The sequence below is a fragment of the Hyla sarda genome, chromosome 1 (genome assembly GCF_029499605.1).
Source record: "Hyla sarda isolate aHylSar1 chromosome 1, aHylSar1.hap1, whole genome shotgun sequence".
Lineage (NCBI taxonomy): Eukaryota > Metazoa > Chordata > Amphibia > Anura > Hylidae > Hyla > Hyla sarda.
This window is the reverse complement of record NC_079189.1, coordinates 120,020,702-120,041,549: the sequence shown is the minus strand read 5'-3', so window position 1 is coordinate 120,041,549 and position 20,848 is coordinate 120,020,702. Positions and strand designations below refer to the sequence as shown.

General features: G+C 42.1%; 1 protein-coding gene across 2 annotated transcripts in view; it reads right to left on the bottom strand.

Annotated features, from left to right (window-relative positions):
* Positions 1-20,848, bottom strand: part of FBXO8 (F-box protein 8) — a 47,110-nt gene that overhangs the window by 16,526 nt on the left and 9,736 nt on the right. Inside the window, exons 1-3 of one of the 2 annotated variants that reach the window (XM_056560768.1) lie at positions 17,856-18,067; positions 16,855-16,950; positions 2,873-3,183 (exon numbers count right to left, since the gene is read on the bottom strand). In XM_056560768.1, coding sequence (XP_056416743.1) covers positions 2,873-3,174 — 302 coding nt within the window. In that variant the 5' untranslated portion in view covers positions 3,175-3,183; positions 16,855-16,950; positions 17,856-18,067. Of the gene's footprint in view, positions 1-2,872; positions 3,184-16,854; positions 16,951-17,855; positions 18,068-20,848 lie in introns of those variants that run through there. The other variant, XM_056560759.1, reaches the window with a different exon arrangement.

Sequence of the window (20,848 nt, the reverse complement as noted above, 5' to 3'; positions counted from 1 at the left end):
TACAAAGTTTTCTCAATGGGGTTTAGCCACCACTTTGTTTCAGCAAACATTTCCTTGGTTTGGGGGAAGGGGGGTACAGGAGGGCATTCAATGAAATTAGCTGTTCAGGCCAGCATTGAGTGTACTAGAGTAAAAACAGTGCACATGGTCATCTTTGTATTAACATACTAAAATAACAGTGGAACTAGGCGGCTCCATTTGCTTTGCTTAAGTCACAGATGGCTCCAGGGAGTGTGTACTTGCCTAGGGTCTTCCTTGACAAATTTATCACAAACAGAATGTGGCTTGGCAGTGGCGCACACTCCTGAGATCCCAGCCACTCCACCCTCGGGTGCTATTAAGAGAGGATAGGACATCAGCAGCCTGGCCACTGTTTCCATAGAGGAGTGGTGGTCAGTAGCCTAGGCAATGAGCAGAAACCATGGAAACCGGGCACAACAAGGAGGCAATTTTTCTAATAACATGTATTTGCTAAAGTGATTACCTCTACATTATCTACTACATGAAATGTGATGTAGGAGATGGAAATACTTTTTTAATACTTGGTAGATATGAAATTGAGGTCCAGAAGGCAGTCACAGTAAGTTCAGGAACGATCTCTTCTGTCGGTCTTGACTGATTGAGGACTCTAAAAATTTGAGGACTTCTGAAGCTTTTTTGCCAAGTATGTTTCAATGACTTGAAAGGCCGAGAGCGAAGTTCACTTAAGAATAGATCTGTGTTGTGAGAAGGATGGTTTTCCAGCCAAGGTTAATGCAGCAGTAAAATAATCCTTGACAGCAGTACATAAATGAGGGTCATTGAACTACAAGACTCCAGCGTAAACAAAATGGAAGGTAGCTTCCTGGAATAACATGCAGTCCGCACAGTGCCCGGTCATATTTATGGCTTATAAGTGCTTCCATTGAACTAGAATATTTTATCATAAAATAGGAGGAAATGTAAGGAGGAACTAAACATGTCATCAATAAGAAACCCAAGGCTGAAGCTGCGGCCTTTAGAGAAAACATTCATTGCCGGATTAAGTATTTTTGCATTAAGATCTGGCCGTGTTCCATAGATGCTTGGAGGCATACTTCAGAAAAATAACTGCATGAGCTTATCTGATCTTGTGTAGACATTTCAAACGTATCCATTTACCATAAGAAAGAGCACAGTAAGGATATATTTAGATTCCGTAGACACTTCCCTATATTGCGACCCCATTCATTGTATAAAAGGGCATGCTCCATTTCCATATGACAAGCACTTACCATTATATCATACCAGTGCAGAGTACATCAGCGCATAATGGTTTCTCACAGGCACAAAATAAGTACCTATAGGTAATGCTTTTTATAGTGTACTAGTTTATATATAAGGCCCCTTTCACAATACCGTTGTCACCCTGCAAAATCTTAGGTCATGAACTCCAATCTGAAAGTTCCTAATACGGCCATCAAAATATCCCATTCATGTCAATGGGATTTTTTGACCATCGTGCAGCCCCATTTATGTCCCGTTATGACTAACAGACGTTATTTTTGACGGCACAGAAGACTGTGCATGCAGCAATTTTTGTTCAGTCAAAAATAACGGTGGAATAAGAGCAGTTACATTTTTAACATTGAAGTCTATGGGTGACGGATGTTCACAAATGACATCCATAAGGGCTTGTTATTTTAACGTCCCTTATGAATCATTATTAGTGCTGCGCAAGCTCAGAACATAGAAATAAAATAAGGGACATAAATTAACGGACTATTAACGGATGAAATAACGGCTGATAACTGATGGAACATGTCTGTTATTTTGACAGAATGCCCATTAAAATAACGGACATTGGTCAGCCGTTATCATCCGTTATGTTCAGTAATTTTGTCTATTTTTCATGGCCTCTTTCAGCAGAAAAACGTCTGTGAAAATGCAGGAACATGATGGTAGTATGACAGAAGCCTTAGGCTGTGTTCTCACCAAGCTTTCCCAACACCCAATGTGTACATATAAAATGAATGTGTCTATGGGGTATAATAGCCCTCACGTATGCCAAAGTGCTGCATTTTACTATATATCTGACAGTTGTAACTAATTATTTCTTGTGGACAAGCATATATAGTTTACACTTGGGGGAAGAGGGGGAAAGCTGCAGATGTACTACATCATATGAACTGCCCTTAACCACCACAATACTGTATAGTGGAAACAGAAAAGTCCAAGAACAACAGATGCATGCCCTCCCAAAATAGTTGGTTCATACCCATATCCAATGACAACAAAAAAATCCAAAGACGAAAACATCCTTCAGAACTGGTTTATTTATGCCACAAGATGTATGGCTTGATCTTGTATGTATTTTAACCTATGCAAATGGCTTAAAGGGGTATTCCGGCTTTATACATCTTATGATGTATGATCACAGGGGTCCTGCCGCTGGGGACCCCCGCGATCTCGGTGCAGCTCCACGCATTTTTATTTATTTTTTAATATTAACGTTTTATTAATTTTATTCAAAGTACAAAATAGCTCCACGCATTTTGTGCCAGGCACTGACTCTGAGACGGCCACGCCTCCTAGTGACATCACGCAAAGCCCATCCATTCATGTCTATGGGAGGGGGCGTGACGACAGTCACGCCCACTCTCATAGACATGAATGGAGGGGCGTGGCATGACATCAGTGGGGGAATGACGTCACGTCCCTGTCTCGAAAGCAGTGTCTGGCACAGAATGCCGCGGGCTGCACTGAAATCATGGGGGTCCCCAGCGGTGGAATAAACCAATTCTGATTTTTGCAAGACAAGGATGCTGTCGCTCATAGATTTCTTCTTCTGTACCCTTAACCACCCATACATAATCTCTCTCCTAAGTGTCATGCTTCATCCACCATTACTTACCCTTGCCAGAGCAGTTCATCATTGGCCAGGTTTTGCCATACACAGGATGCCAGGCACAGGTCAGTTGCATTGAGATAGGATAATATAGTAAGGCTTAATTCAGGTGGCAGCATTTCAAGATTAATAAATCCTTGTTCATCTTTTCCTCTTCTAGCTTTCAGTAGCTGGTAGAGGTCTATGCCTCCCTGTGTGTGTCTCCGGTGGTTCATATTGCTGTCATGTTCAGTGGACAAGAAGTTGTTATCTATGTATCCCTGTTGAAATTGCTGGTTTCTTGCAACTCTCCAAAGCCCTTGACCCATCGGTGATCCCTGTTGAAATACAAATAGCAACATAAGTACAAAACTTTTACTTTGTATCGGGTGAGAATAGGAATGATCTATAAATGGAAAGATTATTGAATTAATATTTGAGATATCGATACATTTATGTAGTGGGAGACAAATATTCTGTACCAGTATAGCTCAGTGTTATATGGTATCTTGGTGAAATGCTCAATGATCAAATGAACCATATATCGGGACTTGTAACCCTTGGCGAGGCAAGGCATGGCGGCAGAGCAAGTGAAAAAAGGAAAGGTGGCTCCTTCTTTTCTTATGGCAGCACTGGGGAATGAGAAGAATTTGCAGCATTTTCCTCTGCATGCCACATGCATCTGTTCCTGCTCTGTCAGCAGATCATCTAATTCCAGCACCACTAAAAGTAGATCCCCTAATAAAAAAGTAGATCTCCTCCTGCATTAAAAGTAAATGCACCTGTAGTCCCTATTGCTCTGACATATCTTAAATAAAAAAAAAACAGCTTTAAATAAAACTAACAGTCCTGTTTAAAGGGGTACTCTGCTGCCCCAGCATTCCGAACATTTTGTTCCGAATGCTTGGAGCAGGTGGTCGTGACGTCACAGCCACGCCTCTTGTGACGTCACACCACACCCCCTCAATGCAAGTCTATGGGAGGGGGCGTGGCAACCCCCACGCCCCCTCCCATAGACTTGCATCGAGGGGGTGTGGTGTGACGTCACAAGAGGCGTGGCTGTGACGTCACGACCCCCGACGCCGCTCGCACTCCCCGTTCTAAACAAACGCTGGGTGCTGCACAGAGATGGTGGGGGGCCCAGCGGGGGGACCCCAATGATCAGACATCTTATTTTCTACCCTTTAGATAGGGGAAAAGATGTCTAGAGGCAGAGTACCCCTTTAAAAAGGTCTTCCCCATTGTGCTCCATTATTCCAGTCTATAAATAAACCCCATGTAGTATGATCCTGCAGTCATGTGTTAGGCTGGGCTCACAACACGTTTTTGGAATACAGTTCTCATATGCGTTTTCCATTTGAAAACCGTACGGAACTGTATGCAGTGACTCTCCACTGAAAACCGTATGCCAAAAGATGCATCAGGTTGCGTCCGTTTTGCATCCTGTACGGTTTTGTCAGTTTTTTTCCCGTAGCCAAAACTGTAGCCTACAACAGTTTTTGGTCCGGGTGAAAAGCCGTATTCGATAGTATATGTTTTTTTAAACATGGGAGTAAATGGGAACCGCTCAGAACCGTATGTGCATACGGTTCCATCCGGTTTTCACAATACGGTTTTTGACCACACAGTTTTTTTTCTTTGAATTTCAATCAAACAAGTGAAACTTTATTCATAATGGAATGAAAAAAGTAAAAAATGTATACAACCGGACATCATTTGCATCAAATTTGTACACACGTTTTTATACAGTTTATTCAGGTTTTGAGGAATCCATTTTTTTTTTTTTATCAAAAACCTGATACGGGAACTGTATTGCAAAAACGTGTGAACCTAGCCTTACTTCACTCCTAGCTAGACTATGGCCAGGAGAGAAGGGTCAGATGAAAGAACAGAACACATACCAGGATCAGATTATACGCATGGCTTTTCGGATTGTGAAGCCTTGGAAAGATAGATCTGCATAGGAGCTGTATAGATCATTTGGTAAGATATTTTAATCCAAGACTATTTTCCAAGTAAATTATTTTTTTATTTAGCTGTACGACTGTAAATTTGTATACTGTTGTCAATCTAATGTGTATGGGGCGGCCTTCAACATGTAGCGGGGACTGAGGATCGGTCATGATGGATTTCAACAAGTTTGATTATTTTGCCCTGTAGAGTGATACACATGTTTCCAGTTCTCCATTAAAATACTCATGCTCACACATCTGGGTTTGATAACAGGGGCAGATTTATTAAGGCTGGTGTTTCATATTTTGAGTAAGATGTATTAAAAGGGGTAGTCCAGGAAAGTGTACTTTTCAGACACTTATCCCTTACCCACAGGGTAGGGTTGTAAATTTCTGGTCCCAGGGGGTCCAACTGCTGGGATCCCTGCAATCTCCTGTATGGGGACCCGCATAGCAAAGCTCGTGCAGCCAATCAATGGTCACAGGGATATCCCTTCTCATCCAGTGATTGGCCGAGTGTGTGACGTGCATCTGTCCGGGACACATAAGCGCCGCAGACATGTAAGCAGTAGGGCTCCGTACAGGAGATTGCGGCGGTTCCAGTGGTCGAAACTCCTGCAATCAGACACTTATCCCCTATCATAAATTAGGCATGCACCAAAATTGGGAACACTTGGGAATTTTCTGCCACAAAAATAGAAAAAGCTGGTTAATAAACTCAATCCATATGTTCATGCTTTGCCATATTGGCCCAGATTTATCAATTTGTCAGAAACCAAAACTGTCTGGTTTTGCCCATAATATGGACAGCCTTCAAATCTATCAGATCTATTAAAGTGTATCAAACTGTTTGATAAATTTATAGACTGTAATTTTAGACAAACTAATAGTTGGCTTCCTTCAAAGCAGAATTGTGCGGCAAAGAAAACATATATTGGTCAAAAAGGGTTATACATGTGGACTTCCCCTTTAAATATCCAGAGTCTACACAAATTATTGGCTCATCAAACCACTTTCATGAATACATCAAGTTCATTCTGCAGGAAACGCTTGATGTCAACTATAAATATTTAAAAAATGTCTTCCAAAAAGTAAACTTTCCAGAGTACTCTCTGTACAAGACAAAAATCTTTGAAGTGCCTTCCCCTTGTTTCACACAGACATTATGATGATTCTCCAAAATACATTTCAGATTACAGAATAATCTGATGTTACACATTAAATTTCGGCTAATCATTGGTCCCGAGGGATGGATCCCCAGTCAGCACTTTTTTGGAGTGAAAAGGAACATCATGTGCTGTATAAAAAAGACTGGTTCAGAATTCCAGAAAAGATATATGACGAAAGGGGGGGCTGTATTGAGTATATACATTGGGTATACAAGGGAGACAAATAATTACAGCTCAATCTCACCGTAGAATGACCAAAGTTGTTTGAAACTGTGTCAAACTGTTAAAATACAGATACTTTTTTAGCCTGTGTTCACATGGTGTGGTTATTCAACATTTTTGATGTGGTTATTTTGCTGTGATTTGGGCCAACATCACAGCAAAATCGTGGGACAAATGTGAACATAGCCAGAATTAAACCTAGTTCAGAGAAAGTTTGGTGATAACTAATAAGCCCAATATTAACACAAATGACTAGGGATGCACCAAAATTTCGGCCGCCACAAATTATCAGCCGTATATGCCCTTTTCAGCTGAGTGAATTTTCCGCTGATAATTTGATGGGGAATGGCTTAACCCCTTCCCGACCCATGACATAGAGGTAAGGACATGACACGGGCCCGCGTCATAAATGGGAGACGCCTACTGCTATCAGCAGCTGACATCTGCCTGTAATGACTGACATCAGAGATTGCTCCGATGTCCGTCATCAACATTACCTGGCGGCCCCCTGCTAGTTCTTGTAGCTGGGGGGCACCGCTAATAGCCAACATGCGGTGATTGCCACGGCTGGCTATTAACCCTTTAGATTGCCGCTATCAAAGCTGACCGCGGCATTTAAAGGGACATGTAAATGTACCAAGTGCCAGAGGGCTTACCTCTGCATCATTGATGTCCGTGGTTCTTCATTTGATTGGACCTGGATGAAGGAGGTTCAATCAAATGAGCATAGATCAATGGAGTCTATGGAACTCCATTGATCTGTATGAGGAATCTAATGATTCCTCCTAAAAGTTCCCTAAGGGGACCAATAAAGTGTTAAAAAAAATACATAAAAAAAAAAAAGATGAAAGTTTAAAAAACATCCATTAACCCCATCCATATTAAAAGTTTAAATCACCCTCCTTTTCCCATTTTCCATATAAAAAATAACAAACATATTTGGTATTGCCACATGCGTAATTGTTTTTGATCCTGCACTGTGAATGGCGTGAACGCAAGAATTGCTGATTTTGGTCACATCCCATCCCAAAAAAACATAATAAAATGTAACAAAAAATATTTAAAAAAAAAGGGGGGCAGGGCAATGCATTTTTGTTTTTTTTTCTGTTTCGGCCCAAAATTTCCCTTTCGGTGAATCACTACAAATTACTTTTAAAAGGGAATCTTAAAGTACAGACAACTACTCTAATAGCTGGCTAGATGAGACAACACAAAGTGTTTGAGAGCCCAGGGTCCTATTACACAGGGCAATTACTGACCACACAGACCAGCATCACCATGTGTAATAGGGCCAGCACTCAACCATCGAACAAGCAAATCTGATGATAGGGTCATCTGCTGATAGAGTAGTTTTGACCTGGGAAAAAAAAAAAAAAGTCATAGCTCATTGTCTGCATTTTGAGGGGATGGGCAGCTGACAAGCGATGGCAGCAAAGGGTTCCTTCTATTGTTCATATGGCCCTCTTCACCTGGTCTAAGAGATTGGAGTTTATTTACAGTGGGTAGAAGGGTATGTTCAGGCGAACGGATCCACAGCATATTTTACGCTACGGATCCGCTGCCAAAGGACCCCTACAGGGTGCCTCCTCGGAGCGACAGTAGAGGATGGCTGAGGGCCGAAATGCATCCTGTTGATACTGAGGATATTCAATAAACTACTTTGCTTGGAAAACATGGTGAGTGCCGGGATTACTTCTCTATTATGCTTTGGACCTGATCCATCCACGTGCACCACCAATTGCGGAAGTGCCGACCTTCATCCATTCTAATAGTTTGGAAAGTCCATTCTAATAGTTAGAAGTCTGTGAAAGTGAAGTGGAGGCATGGTAAATGAAGCAACAGTTATTACAGATTCTACATCCCTGAATAATACATTTATTAACACTGATCAATGGTAAAGGGTGAGGAAAATGAGAGGGTCACCAAAACCCACCTAAAGTGTAAGGAACTCTCCAACCAAAACAGCTTTGAGCGACTGAAGCATGAACTCCACTAGAGCTCTGAAGGTGTCAGCGGTATCTGGCACAAAGACATTATCAACAGATCCTTTAAAAGGAGTTATTTAGTAAAATACAGCTGATTGCTTCCAAATATACAGCACCACACATGTCCTCAGGTTGTGTGGTATTGCAGCTTAGTTCCTTTGAAGTGCATGGAGCCAAGTTGTAATACCACACACAACCTGTGGACAAGCGTGGTGCATTTTTTGGAAGAAATAAGTTCTGTGATTCTGTCCCTGGATAACTTTAAAGTCCTGCATGTTGTAAGGTTGGGGCCTCTATGGATCTAACTTATTTATTCCAGCACATCTCACAGAAGGTCAATCAGATTAAGAACTGGGTAGACCATGTGAATGCCTTAAACTTTGCGCATTCCTGAACAATATCTGTGCAGGGACATTATCCCACTATAAAAAATAAATAAAACTGCCATTAGGTAATATCACTGCCATGAAGTAGTATACTTTGTCAGGACCTAATGTTTCACAGCAGGACACGGCCTCTGCTGGTTTGTCTGGTTGGTGTGATGATTTTCCCAGGTAAACAACATACAGTGCAGGGCTGGGAGGTATACCGGTTCATACCGAATACCGAAATTTTTGTGCTGCACGATATGAAATTTAACCCATACCGCAATACCGATTTGGACCCTTCCCCTCAGGAATGAATCAGCCCAGTGCTGCCCTGTCCCCACATCGGGGAACTAATATGTGACCCGCGAGCACTGCCCCCCAATTAATTATCAGCCCAGCCCTGTCCCCATCGGGGTAAATACTCACATGTCACCCGCAAGAGCTGCCCTCCTCGTCCTCCTGTTTGTTGCGGCCGCCGGTGCTGACACTCTATACCAGTGGTCTACAACCTGCGGACCTCCAGATGTTGCAAAACTACAACTCTTGGCATGCACGGACAGCCAACGGCTGTCCGGGCATGCTGGGAGTCTTAGTTTTGCAACATCTGGAGGTCCGCAGGTTGTAGACCACTGTTCTATACTGTGCGGTATCCCTATGCCCGGGCTGCAAAAAATTAACAAAATAAACTTTAACTCACCTCCCGTTGGTCCGGTACCGGAGTGAGGTGAACAAATCAAACCCATGAAAAATTCGAACTGCTCCTCCCCTCCGCTCGCCGAAGTTGGGAACGTCGGATAGCCGTCAGCCTATCACCGGAACATGCGTTAGTTTATTTCGTTTACCTTTTGCAGCCTAGGCATAGGGATACCGCACAGTATAGAGTGTCAGCGCCGGCGGCCGCAACAAACAGGAGGACAAGGAGGGCAGCGCTTGCGGGTGACATGTGAGTATTTACCCCGATGGAGGCAGCGCTGGGCTGATAATTTGGGGGGGAGGAGGGAAGGAGGAGGAAATACCGTTATATACCGTGGAACCGCCAAAAGTTACAAAAATGTCCATCTGTGTTATACCTCCTTTGAACTCAGGTACTCCGGTCCCATCATAAAACAAATTAAGATAAGGAACCAGAAAAGAGGAAGAGCTGCAATGCTGAATAAAGAAGAATGTATTTATAAGCAGTTTTAAAGGGGGGCGGGGAGGCAGGGATAGGGTTAGTGAGAGTCAGGGACAAATGGGGGGGGGGGGATTAGGGACAGTTTAGTTGATGATAGGTACTCTTTAAGCATGGCATCATAGAATATGATTGGCGTTTGCTAGTGACCACTCATTGTTATTGAATCAGATTTGGGCTTTATACGCACTAAATAGAACAGGTCATTCCTGCCAGAGTATACGAGGGTCTGCCAAAATAGGATGGAAATAGGCACTTCTGGTGGATCACAGAGCTCATTAAATATCATCAGTTTGGTTTGGTCATCAAAATATCTACAGCAACACAAAGCACTTTCACATGTGGAAAAGCCGATTCCATTCCTTCTCTGTGATGAAGTAATGATGGATTTCAGGCATTGGCAGAACTGTATAAAAGCCGAACATGACATGGAAATCATTTATAAATATGTTTGGAAAAAGATTTATTAGTGGCTAGAAATTTCGTTTTGTGCATCGAACCTTTCCAGGATCATGATGAATGAAATGCTATGGCAAATGATGGGGAGGGACATAAAACATAACTTTTACTAGTTTAATCACTAAAAGACATATATTAATAAGTGAGTGAATACATGGGCAAACAGTTGGCCCTCCAAAAAGACGCAATTTATGGACTCCTGTTAAAGTCAATAATTAAACAATTGCAATATCTAAATGCTAGCGTATATAGTCACTATCTCAGTCTGCACGTCTCCAAAATGTAGCTATTATTGACGTTAACAGGAGTCCATAAATTGCGTCTTTTTGGAGGGCCAACTGTTTGCCCATGTATTCACTCACTTATTAATATATGTCTTTTCGTGATTAAACTAGTAAAAGTTATGTTTTATGTCCCTCCCCATCATTTGCCATATTGATATAGACTGGGAGCACTGCATATCTGGGTTTTAGATACCTGACCTATCTTATATTATTTTCTTTGAATGAAATGCTAAAAAGTTGAATCAATGTGTAATGATGAATGATCGGCAGAAACAATAAGGGACAGCTATATGGTATACAAAGAAATACTGTATATGTTTTAATACTGTGTATCATTTTGCCCCATCCTTTTTTCTATCACCCTGTAATATTAAACGACATCTGTACTGCATGAATTTTACATATTCCTGTGCCAAAAAACAAACAAAATAAACTTTAACTCAAATTCCTACGTTCCCCCGTTGCTCCAGTGCCGGCCTCGCGGTCCTCCGCTGCGATCCTCTTGCTGCTTCCTGGGGACGGTAAAGTCACAGAGCAGTCAGCGTATCACCGGCCACAGCGATGTCCCACCTAGGCCGGTGATAGGCTGAGCGCACTGTCATGTAGGGAGCTCTTGCCGGCTCCTTACATGACAGTGTGCTCAGCCTATAACCCGAGACATCGCTGCTACCGGTGATATGCTGACGGCTCTGTGACGTTACCGTCCCCAGGAAGCAGCAAGAGGATCGCAGCGGAGGACCGTGAGGCCGGTACCGGAGCAACAGGTGAACGTAGGAAGGTGAGTTAAAGTATATTTTGTTTATTTTTGCAGCCCGGGCACAGGAATATGTAAAATTCATGCAGTACAGAGGTCCTTTAATACAAATTAATAACCAATATGACCAGGGATGTTTACCTACACTGCTCAAAAAAATAAAGGGAACACTAAGATAACACATTCTAGATCTGAATGAACTAATCGTATTAAATACTTTCGTCTTTACATAGTTGAATGTGCTGACAACAAAATCACACAAAAATGATCAATGGAAATCAAATTTATCAACCCATGGAGGTCTGGATATGGAGTCACACTCATAATCAAAGTGGAAAACCACACTACAGGCTGATCCAACTTTGATGTAATGTCCTTAAAACAAGTCAAAATGAGGTTCAGTAGTGTGTGTGGCCTCCACGTGCCCGTATGACCTCCCTACAACACCTGGGCATGCTCCTGATGAGGTGGTGGATGGTCTCCTGAGGGATGTCCTCCCAGACCTGGACTAAAGCATCCGCCAACTCCTGGACAGTCTGTGGTGCAAGGTGGCATTGGTGGATGGAGTGAGACATAATGTCCCAGATGTGCTCAATCGGATTCAGGCCTGGGGAACAGGTTGGCAAGTCCATAGCATCAATGCCTTCCTCTTGCAGGAACTGCTGACCCACTCCAGCCACATGAGGTCTAGCATTGTCTTACATTATGAGGAACCTAGGGCCAACCGCACCAGCATATGGCCTCACAGGGGGTCTGAGGATCTCATTTGGGTACCTAATGCCAGTCAGACTACCTCTGGCAAGGATATGGAGGGCTGTGCAGCACCCCAAAGAAATGCCATCACACACCATTACTGACCCACCGCCAAACCGGTCATGATGGAGGATGTTGCAGGCAGCAGAACATTTTACATGGCGTTTCAAGACTGTCACGTCTGTCACATGTGCTCAGTGTGAACCTGCTTTCACCTGTGAAGAGCACAGGGCACCAGTGGCAAATTTGCCAATCTTGGTGTTCTCTGGCAAATGCCAAACTTTCTGCACAGTGTTGAGCTATAAGCACAACCCCAACCTGTGAATGTCGGTCCCCCATACCACCCTCATGGAGTCTGTTTCTGACCGTTTGAGTGGACACATGCACATTTGTGGCCTACTGGAGGTCATTTTGCAGGGCTCTGTCAGTGCTCCTCTTTCTTCTCCTTGCACAAAAGCAGAGGTAGCAGTCCTGCTGCTAGGTTGTTGCCCTCCTATGGCCTCCTCCACGTCTCCTGGTGTACTGGCCTGTCTCCGGGTAGCGCCTCCATGCTCTGGACACTACGCTGACAGACACAGCAAACCTTCTTGCCACAGCTCGCATTGATATGCCATCCTGGATGAGCTGCACTACCTTAGGCACTTGTGTGGGTTGTAGACCCATGCTACCACTAGAGTGAAAGCACTGCCAGCATTCAAAAGTGACCAAAACATCAGCAAGGAAGCATAGGAACTGAGAAGTGGTCTGTGGTCACCACCTGCAGAACTACTCCTTTATTGATGGTGTCTTGCTAATTGTCTATAATTTCTACCTGTTGTCTGTTCCATTTGCACAACAGCATGTGAAATTGAATGTCAATCAGTGTTGCTTCCTGAGTGGACAGCGTGATTTCACAGAAGTGTGATTGACTTGGACTTACATTGTGTTGTTTAAGTGTTCCCTTTATTTTTTTGAGCAGTGTATTATAGGGATACATTCACACACAATGGATCCGCTGCAGATCTTACAAGGCAATTCTCATCTATTTTTTCCATATCAGTAAAAGAATTGCCTTGAAAAATCCCAAACCGTAGATCAGTGCTTTTCAACCAGGGTGCCTCCAGCTGTTGCAGAACTACAACTCCCAGCCTTCGGCTGTCCGGGGATGCTGGGAGTTGTAGTTTTGCAACAGCTGGAGGCACCCTGGTTGGGAAACACTGCCGTAGATTCTATAACTGCAGATCTGCAACTGATCTGGTGTGTGTGAATACAGTGATCGCTCAACTTCCAATGGCCTCAACATACAATAGTTTCAACATACAATGGTCCAGAAAAGACCATTGTAACTTGAAACCATACACAACATACAATGCTATGGACATTACAGATCTGTGAAACATGTCAATGGCTGGAAGAACCGACCAATCAGAATGGGTATTCACTGGTAAAACCCCTGTATTACTGAAGTGCATGCACTGACTGGTGTCTGGTAGCGCCCCCTACAGTACAGGGATGTACTACATGTTCTGTACTACTATTTACTGGTGCCAAAGTTAGCTGCTTCTTTGGACTCCAGGTAAGGGTGGCTCCATTTTACTTTTATAGGACACTGTGGCCCTTATTTGTGTTGGGTAGGTTTCTTTGTGGGTTTTAATTCCCTACAATTTATTTTCCACGGTATTTACTAAGGTTTCCCTACATTTTCCACTTTCTCTACACTTTTTTATTTATTTATTAATTTTTTACACATGCTCTGATCTGTCGGGTTTTCCTCAGCTCAAATCCACCACATTTTATGTGGAAACCTTAGTAAATATGTTGGGTTTTTGTGAAAATGTCGGGAACACGCCCCTTTTCAGAGACCATGCCCCTTTTTGTGGATTTTCTTAGCAAAATTGAGAGTTAGTTGGGGTTTTTTCAATTCTGGAGCAAAACCCGACAAAACATGCCGGGTTTGCAATAGTAAATGAGGGCCTGTGTGTACTGTACAGGACCCTGAAAAAGCTCCTGTCCTCTACATAGACAGTGATTTACAGCTCCCGGCAGATATTTATTACTTTTATATGTAAGGACTTGCTTTATCTGTATTAGTTATCTACTTATTTTTGTTTAAGCTTCACTTTTTCCTATTTTCAGATAACATTTTGGTGGCATCAGAAGCAACTACCAGGTTTCCATGGAGTTATAGTCTCAACATACAATGGTTGTCCTGGAACCGGTTAATATTGTAACTTTAGGGACAAATGTACACACTATGGGGGAGATTTATCAAAACCTGTGCAGAGGAAAACTTGCCCAGTTGCCCATAGCAACCAATCAGATCGCTTCTTTCATTTTTCACAGGCCTTCATAAAAATGAAAGCAGCGATCTGATTGGTTGCTATGGGCAACTGGGCAAGTTTTCCTCTGCACAGGTTTTGATAAATCTTCCCCTATAAGCTTTAGTATTTGGTAATACAATTGCACAGAGCAAACTACTGTATCTCCTTATACATCCAAAAATGAAGAAATGGTTTACCGAACATGTGCTTAAAATAGATCACAGGCAAAAAGATCTTAAAAGAAGTATTGGAGGCAAGTTACACTGAGCAGACCTCCCTGTCCTATACATTTGTGACAGCCAGAGAGGTGAACTGAGGTAGAGACTGTTTACAGTAGAACAAGAGAGGACAATGTTTAGTCGGTAGAGGAAGAGGTGCAGTAAACAGATCAACTTCCATGGAGAACAAAGACTGAATTTTGCAGAACGGGGGCTCTAAAAATATGTGACATCATCTTCACCCAAGAGACTCTGAGCTTCTACAGGAAGATTCAGACTGTCAGGATTTTTATTTTAATAGATTCCAGAATTTCTGGCACCAAGCAGATCAGGCTCATACACTAAAGCACAAGAAATACTCACACGATTATTATAAATAATAATTATCATATCATCGTTTATTTATTTGCTCCTTATTATAAGTCAGGGTGCGTTCACATGGCTGTCTGTTCCCAATTTTTCCCCCCTGTTTAGGTTCCATTGTTGTTGCTTGTAAACGGATTACAAACGGTTGTAAAAATAATCCCATTGATGTCAATGCGATTTTTTTTTACAATCCTTTCACATGTGTTTGCACCCGTTTGCGCTCATTTTCTTTTCTTTTTCTTTTTTTTTTACAGGAGAAAAAAAAAACTGTATTTTTTTCTCCCGTCAAAAAAATATAAAAAACAACAATACAGTAAATTTAACATTCAGGTCTATGGAAAATGGATGAGCCTTTAATGTCATCCGTTTGCATCTGTTTTTTTTCAATCCTTTTTTTATTCCATTTTTTATTTTATTCTTTGGTTTATTAACTGAACAATAACGGATCCAAATGGATAACATCCTTTTGTTTTTTTTTAAGTCCGTTTTTTTGACGGGAGAAGAACAGAACGGGTCTGAAATAACAGCAGGTAAAATACAGCAGAAAACAAGCACAGGGCAACTCAATAGAGTAACATTATTTGGTCCATTCAGTTCAACCCATTACATAAAAAGTTTGGGTAGATTAATAAACCATTCAGTATATAAGTTATATAGGGATCCCCCAAGTGACCTCCAGGCCTCCTTTATTAAAGAGTAACTGTGGTCATAATGAACTTTATTCACATTTAAAAGAGTACCTGTCATCAAACCATATTATTTTCTAAACTAACTCAGATTATATTCCCTAAATACTCCTAACACCCCTCCGGCCCTTAAATTTTTTTGCCAAGCTTTAAAAAGCTTTGTATCATACATTTCCCTCACATTGTGTGAGCTCCCGGCAGGAGAAAGTGGGCGTTCCCCAGCAGGTGCGGCGTCACTGAAATCTGCAAGAGCTGTGCCTCGCCATGCCCTGCACCCACTTCCTGAGTTTGGTCTCCTGCCAGGCCGGGAGGAGACCAAACTAACTGTTTGACTTGTGGCAGCAAACAAAACAGAGCCACCTAGTGGCTGTTTTTTCAAATCAAATTATAAACATATAAAAGGTTGAGAATTTTAACAGAAAGTAAATAGCAAATTGTTACATAAGGAACAATATATTAAAAGTTTAGTTTGGCGACAGGTTCACTTTAAGTGATTTCACCATTTTACATCCTTCTGTTTGAAAATGGTGCAACCCCCCCCCCCCCCCACCATCTTAAAGTGCGGTTGCTATGCACTGTCCTTACACAGTATTGGGTTGCAATGTGGACAGTACGTATATTTTGGTGCTAAATATGCACAAATCAGATGTCCTAATCCATGTAAAAATGTAATGTATGAATACAGCCTTATAGAGGGAGATTTATCAAAACCTGTGTAAAGGAAAATTTGCCCAGTTGCCCATAGCAGCCAATCAGATGGCTTCTTTCATTTTGCAGAGGCCTTGTTAAAAATGAAAGAAGCAATCTGATTGGTTGCTATGGGCAACTGGGTAACTTTTCCTCTGGACAGGTTTTGATAAATCTCCCCCATAGTTTCTACTGTCTTAGTTTTATTTTAACCATCACAAAATCCTACTTGTACCTCTCATATGCAAACAATCCTTCATGCCCATAGTAAACCTGCTTAATTCTACAGGGTGTACTATTGGTATTTGTTATTTTTGCACAGGTTTGGTGGTCCGAGAACTGAAGAAAATACACAAAAAACTTCTGCATAGGACTGTGTTTCCCAACCAGTGTGCCTCCAGCTGTTGCAAAACTACAACTCCCAGCATTTGGCTGTCCGGTCATGCTGGGAGTTGTAGTTTTGCAACAGCTGGAGGCACACTGGTTGGGAAACACTGGCATAGGAACTGCATACAGAATGCTGGGCCTCCCAGAGGTGAGATGATGCAGCAGTGCAGAAAACTTCCATAGATAAATGCACCCTAGTATTCTTATTCATTTTATAAAATTTCTTAACAATACGAATGGTGACTAACTTCAATAAGGAAGATACAGCAGCCCGACAGCTCCTCAGCGTATGCTCATGCTCCTCTGGCGACTCCGACCAATCACTGGGACTCTCATGCTACACACTGGAAGAGGAATAAAAAACAAAAAGAATTTTACAGATCTGGATCCAGTGTTATCTAGAAACATAGTGTTAGATATTTTTACGTATACACTAATCATTTCACATTTATTTAACCTATCATCGGCTTCACAAAAGAGAGTTGTAATGTTTATTCCATGGCCTAGATTTTTCTATCAATGCCAGAAATGTGTTTGTAAAGGAAAAGGTGCCCTTCTGTCATTAAAGGGGGATTCCAGGAATTGTGTTTATTTGACTATGCTACAGGGGCTGTAAAGTTAGTGTAGTTCATAATATAGTGTCTGTACCTGTGTGTGACGGTTTTCTCACAATTCTTCTGTGATTTTCACCCCAATATTTATTTTTACCAGCATACAAAATTATTGTTGTCTCAGATTTTTCCCAGGTTGCAATGCGGCCGAAACCTGACTCACTAGTCAGCTGATGACAGGGAGCCTGTCTGCTTCAATGGGTGGAGGGATCGCTTGGTGGGAGAGACATCAATCTGCAACTAATGCAACAGCTGTAGGCACCCTGATTGAAAACCACAGGTCTTTTCAATGGATGCAGCTCATTTAGGTTTCAATGGGTGGGGTGGCTGTTGTGTGGGAGGATAGATAATGGAATTATGGGATTTGTAGGCAAAGAAGAAAACTACTGCTTGCCAGGTACATACTAAAATCACCTTATGGTGGATTACCCCTTTAAAACACAGTTAATAACATTTTTATATTTATCCTTGAGAGAGCAGCTATAACTAGAACTCGATCAGCTCTGATGGTGACATATCTAAGTAGTTGTGGACCTATGTGTTTAAGAAGGTATTCCAGATCAATAAAAGGAGGAGTATTCCAGATGCAAACATGTTGCTGGGACCACAAAAAAGAAAAACAAAACAAAAAAACTTACTCATCTGACTTTCTCCCTCGGGACTTCACCTGTGGCATCTTCCATCTCCTGCTCTGTTTGCCACTTGTCTTGGCTGTGAGGGCCCACTCAGCTAATAGGGGACTGAGGCATAGACTGGCTGAACAAGCATTTCCTATGTGCTGAGATCAGTAGGGACTGGCACTGTTGGGGGATTGGGGTACAGGTTTTCTTTCCTTGATGCTACCCTGGACTTCTAAGTATAAAATGAATGATGTGGATTACACCTTTAGCTTTCTGTAAAAGAAAGCACCAGCAAAGTTTGTCATCCACAAGTTCTACGGTCAACACCCAAGCCCCATAGAGGTAATGGAGGTTTGTCCGCCTCTGGCAAAAATTAGGATGTAGCAGAGATTAAAGGGGTACTCCACTGAAAGATATTTTCTCTTAAATCAACTGGTGCCAGAAAGTTAAACAGATTTGTAAATTAGTTCTATTTAAAAATCCTAATCCTTCCAGTACTTATCAGCTGCTGTATGCACCACAGGATAATCATTCTGGAGCACCTTTTCTATGAATTGTGCATGGTGTTGATCCTCTATTATCACTCCTGGAAAAGAATGAATAAACAGATTTCTGGGGTCACCAGGCGCAGATGTGTTCCTACCCCCACACTTACACAGCCAGGAACAGATCATAAATAGAGGCCATGTATAAAGGAAAGATGGAGAAGTCTCTTTTTGAATCCATTCCTAGCTTAGTATTAAAAACCTGAGTGTGTGAATACACCTTGACACTATCCAAATTTGTGATGAGGGGAAGGAATTTTCTCTTCTGGTATTGGACAATTGGCATCTGGCTTGTAAGGGTTTTCGTCTTCCTCTGGATCAACACGGTAGGTTAACAGGTTGAACTTGTTGGACTCTTGTTTTTTTTCCATTCTTATCAACTATGTAACTATATGACAGTGCCATAATGTGTGGGGACACACCCTACAGACAAGGGAGGTGGTAACACCCAGTTGTCAATATGTTCATACATTTTAGGAGGATGAATCACAGAATAACAGCACGATACAGAGTATTTAGAAAACAAACTCTGAGGGAGTACAAATATTCCTGACAGAGAACTCCTGTTAGAATAAAAAATGGATAACAGGAGGTGGTGTCCCATTACATGTATATGTGGTGCATGTGGTGTCCCATTACATGTATATGTGGTGCATGTGGTGTCCCATTACATGTATATGTGGTGCATGTGGTGTCCCATTACATGTATATGTGGTGCATGTGGTGTCCCATTACATGTATATGTGGTGCATGTGGTGTCCCATTACATGTATATGTGGTGCATGTGGTGTCCCATTACATGTATATGTGGTGCATGTGGTGTCCCATTACATGTATATGTGGTGCATGTGGTGTCCCATTACATGTATATGTGGTGCATGTGGTGTCCCATTACATGTATATGTGGTGTCCCATTACATGTATATGTGGTGCATGTGGTGTCCCATTACATGTATATGTGGTGCATGTGGTGTCCCATTACATGTATATGTGGTGCATGTGGTATCCCATTACATGTATATGTGGTGCATGTGGTGTCCCATTTCATGTATGTGGTATCCCATTACATGTACATGTGGTGTACCATTACATGTACATGTGGTATCCCATTACATGTACATGTGGTATCCCATTACATGTACATGTGGTATCCCATTACATGTACATGTGGTATCCCATTACATGTACATGTGGTGCCCCATTACATGTATATGTGGTGCATGTGGTGTCCCATTTCATGTATGTGGTATCCCATTGCATGTATATGTGGTATCCCATTACATGTATATATGGTGCATGTGGTGTCCCATTACATGTATGTGTGGTGCATGTGGTGTCCCATTACATGTATATGTGGTATCCCATTACATGTACATGTGGTGCATGTGGTGTACCATTACATGTATGTGTGGTGCATGTGGTGTCCCATTACATGTATATGTGGTATCCCATTACATGTATATATGGTGCATGTGGTGTCCCATTACATGTATGTGTGGTGCATGTGGTGTCCCATTACATGTATATGTGGTATCCCATTACATGTACATGTGGTGCATGTGGTGTACCATTACATGTACATGTGGTATCCCATTACATGTACATGTGGTATCCCATTACATGTACATGTGGTGCCCCATTACATGTACATGTGGTGCCCCATTACATGTACATGTGGTGCCCCATTACATGTACATGTGGTGCCCCATTACATGTACATGTGGTGCCCCATTACATGTACATGTGGTGCCCCATTACATGTACATGTGGTGCCCCATTACATGTACATGTGGTGCCCCATTACATGTACATGTGGTGCCCCATTACATGTACATGTGGTGCCCCATTACATGTACATGTGGTGCCCCATTACATGTATATGTGGTGCATGTGGTATCCCATTACATGTATATGTGGTGCATGTGGTATCCCATTACATGTATATGTGGTGCATGTGGTATCCCATTACATGTATATGTGGTGCATGTGGTATCCCATTACATGTATGTGTGGTGCATGTGGTGTCCCATTACATGTATATGTGGTATCCCATTACATGTACATGTGGTGCACCATTACATGTATATGTGGTATCCCATTACATGTACATGTGGTGCACCATTACATGTATATGTGGTATCCCATTACATGTACATGTGGTATCCCATTACATGTACATGTGGTGCCCCATTACATGTACATGTGGTGCCCCATTACATGTACATGTGGTGCCCCATTACATGTATATGTGGTGCATGTGGTATCCCATTACATGTATATGTGGTGTATGTGGTGTCCCATTACATGTATGCGGTATCCCATTACATGTGGTGTCCCATTACATGTATGTGTGGTGCATGTGGTGTCCCATTACATGTATATGTGGTATCCCATTACATGTACATGTGGTGCATGTGGCGTACCATTACATGTATATGTGGTATCCCATTACATGTACATGTGGTA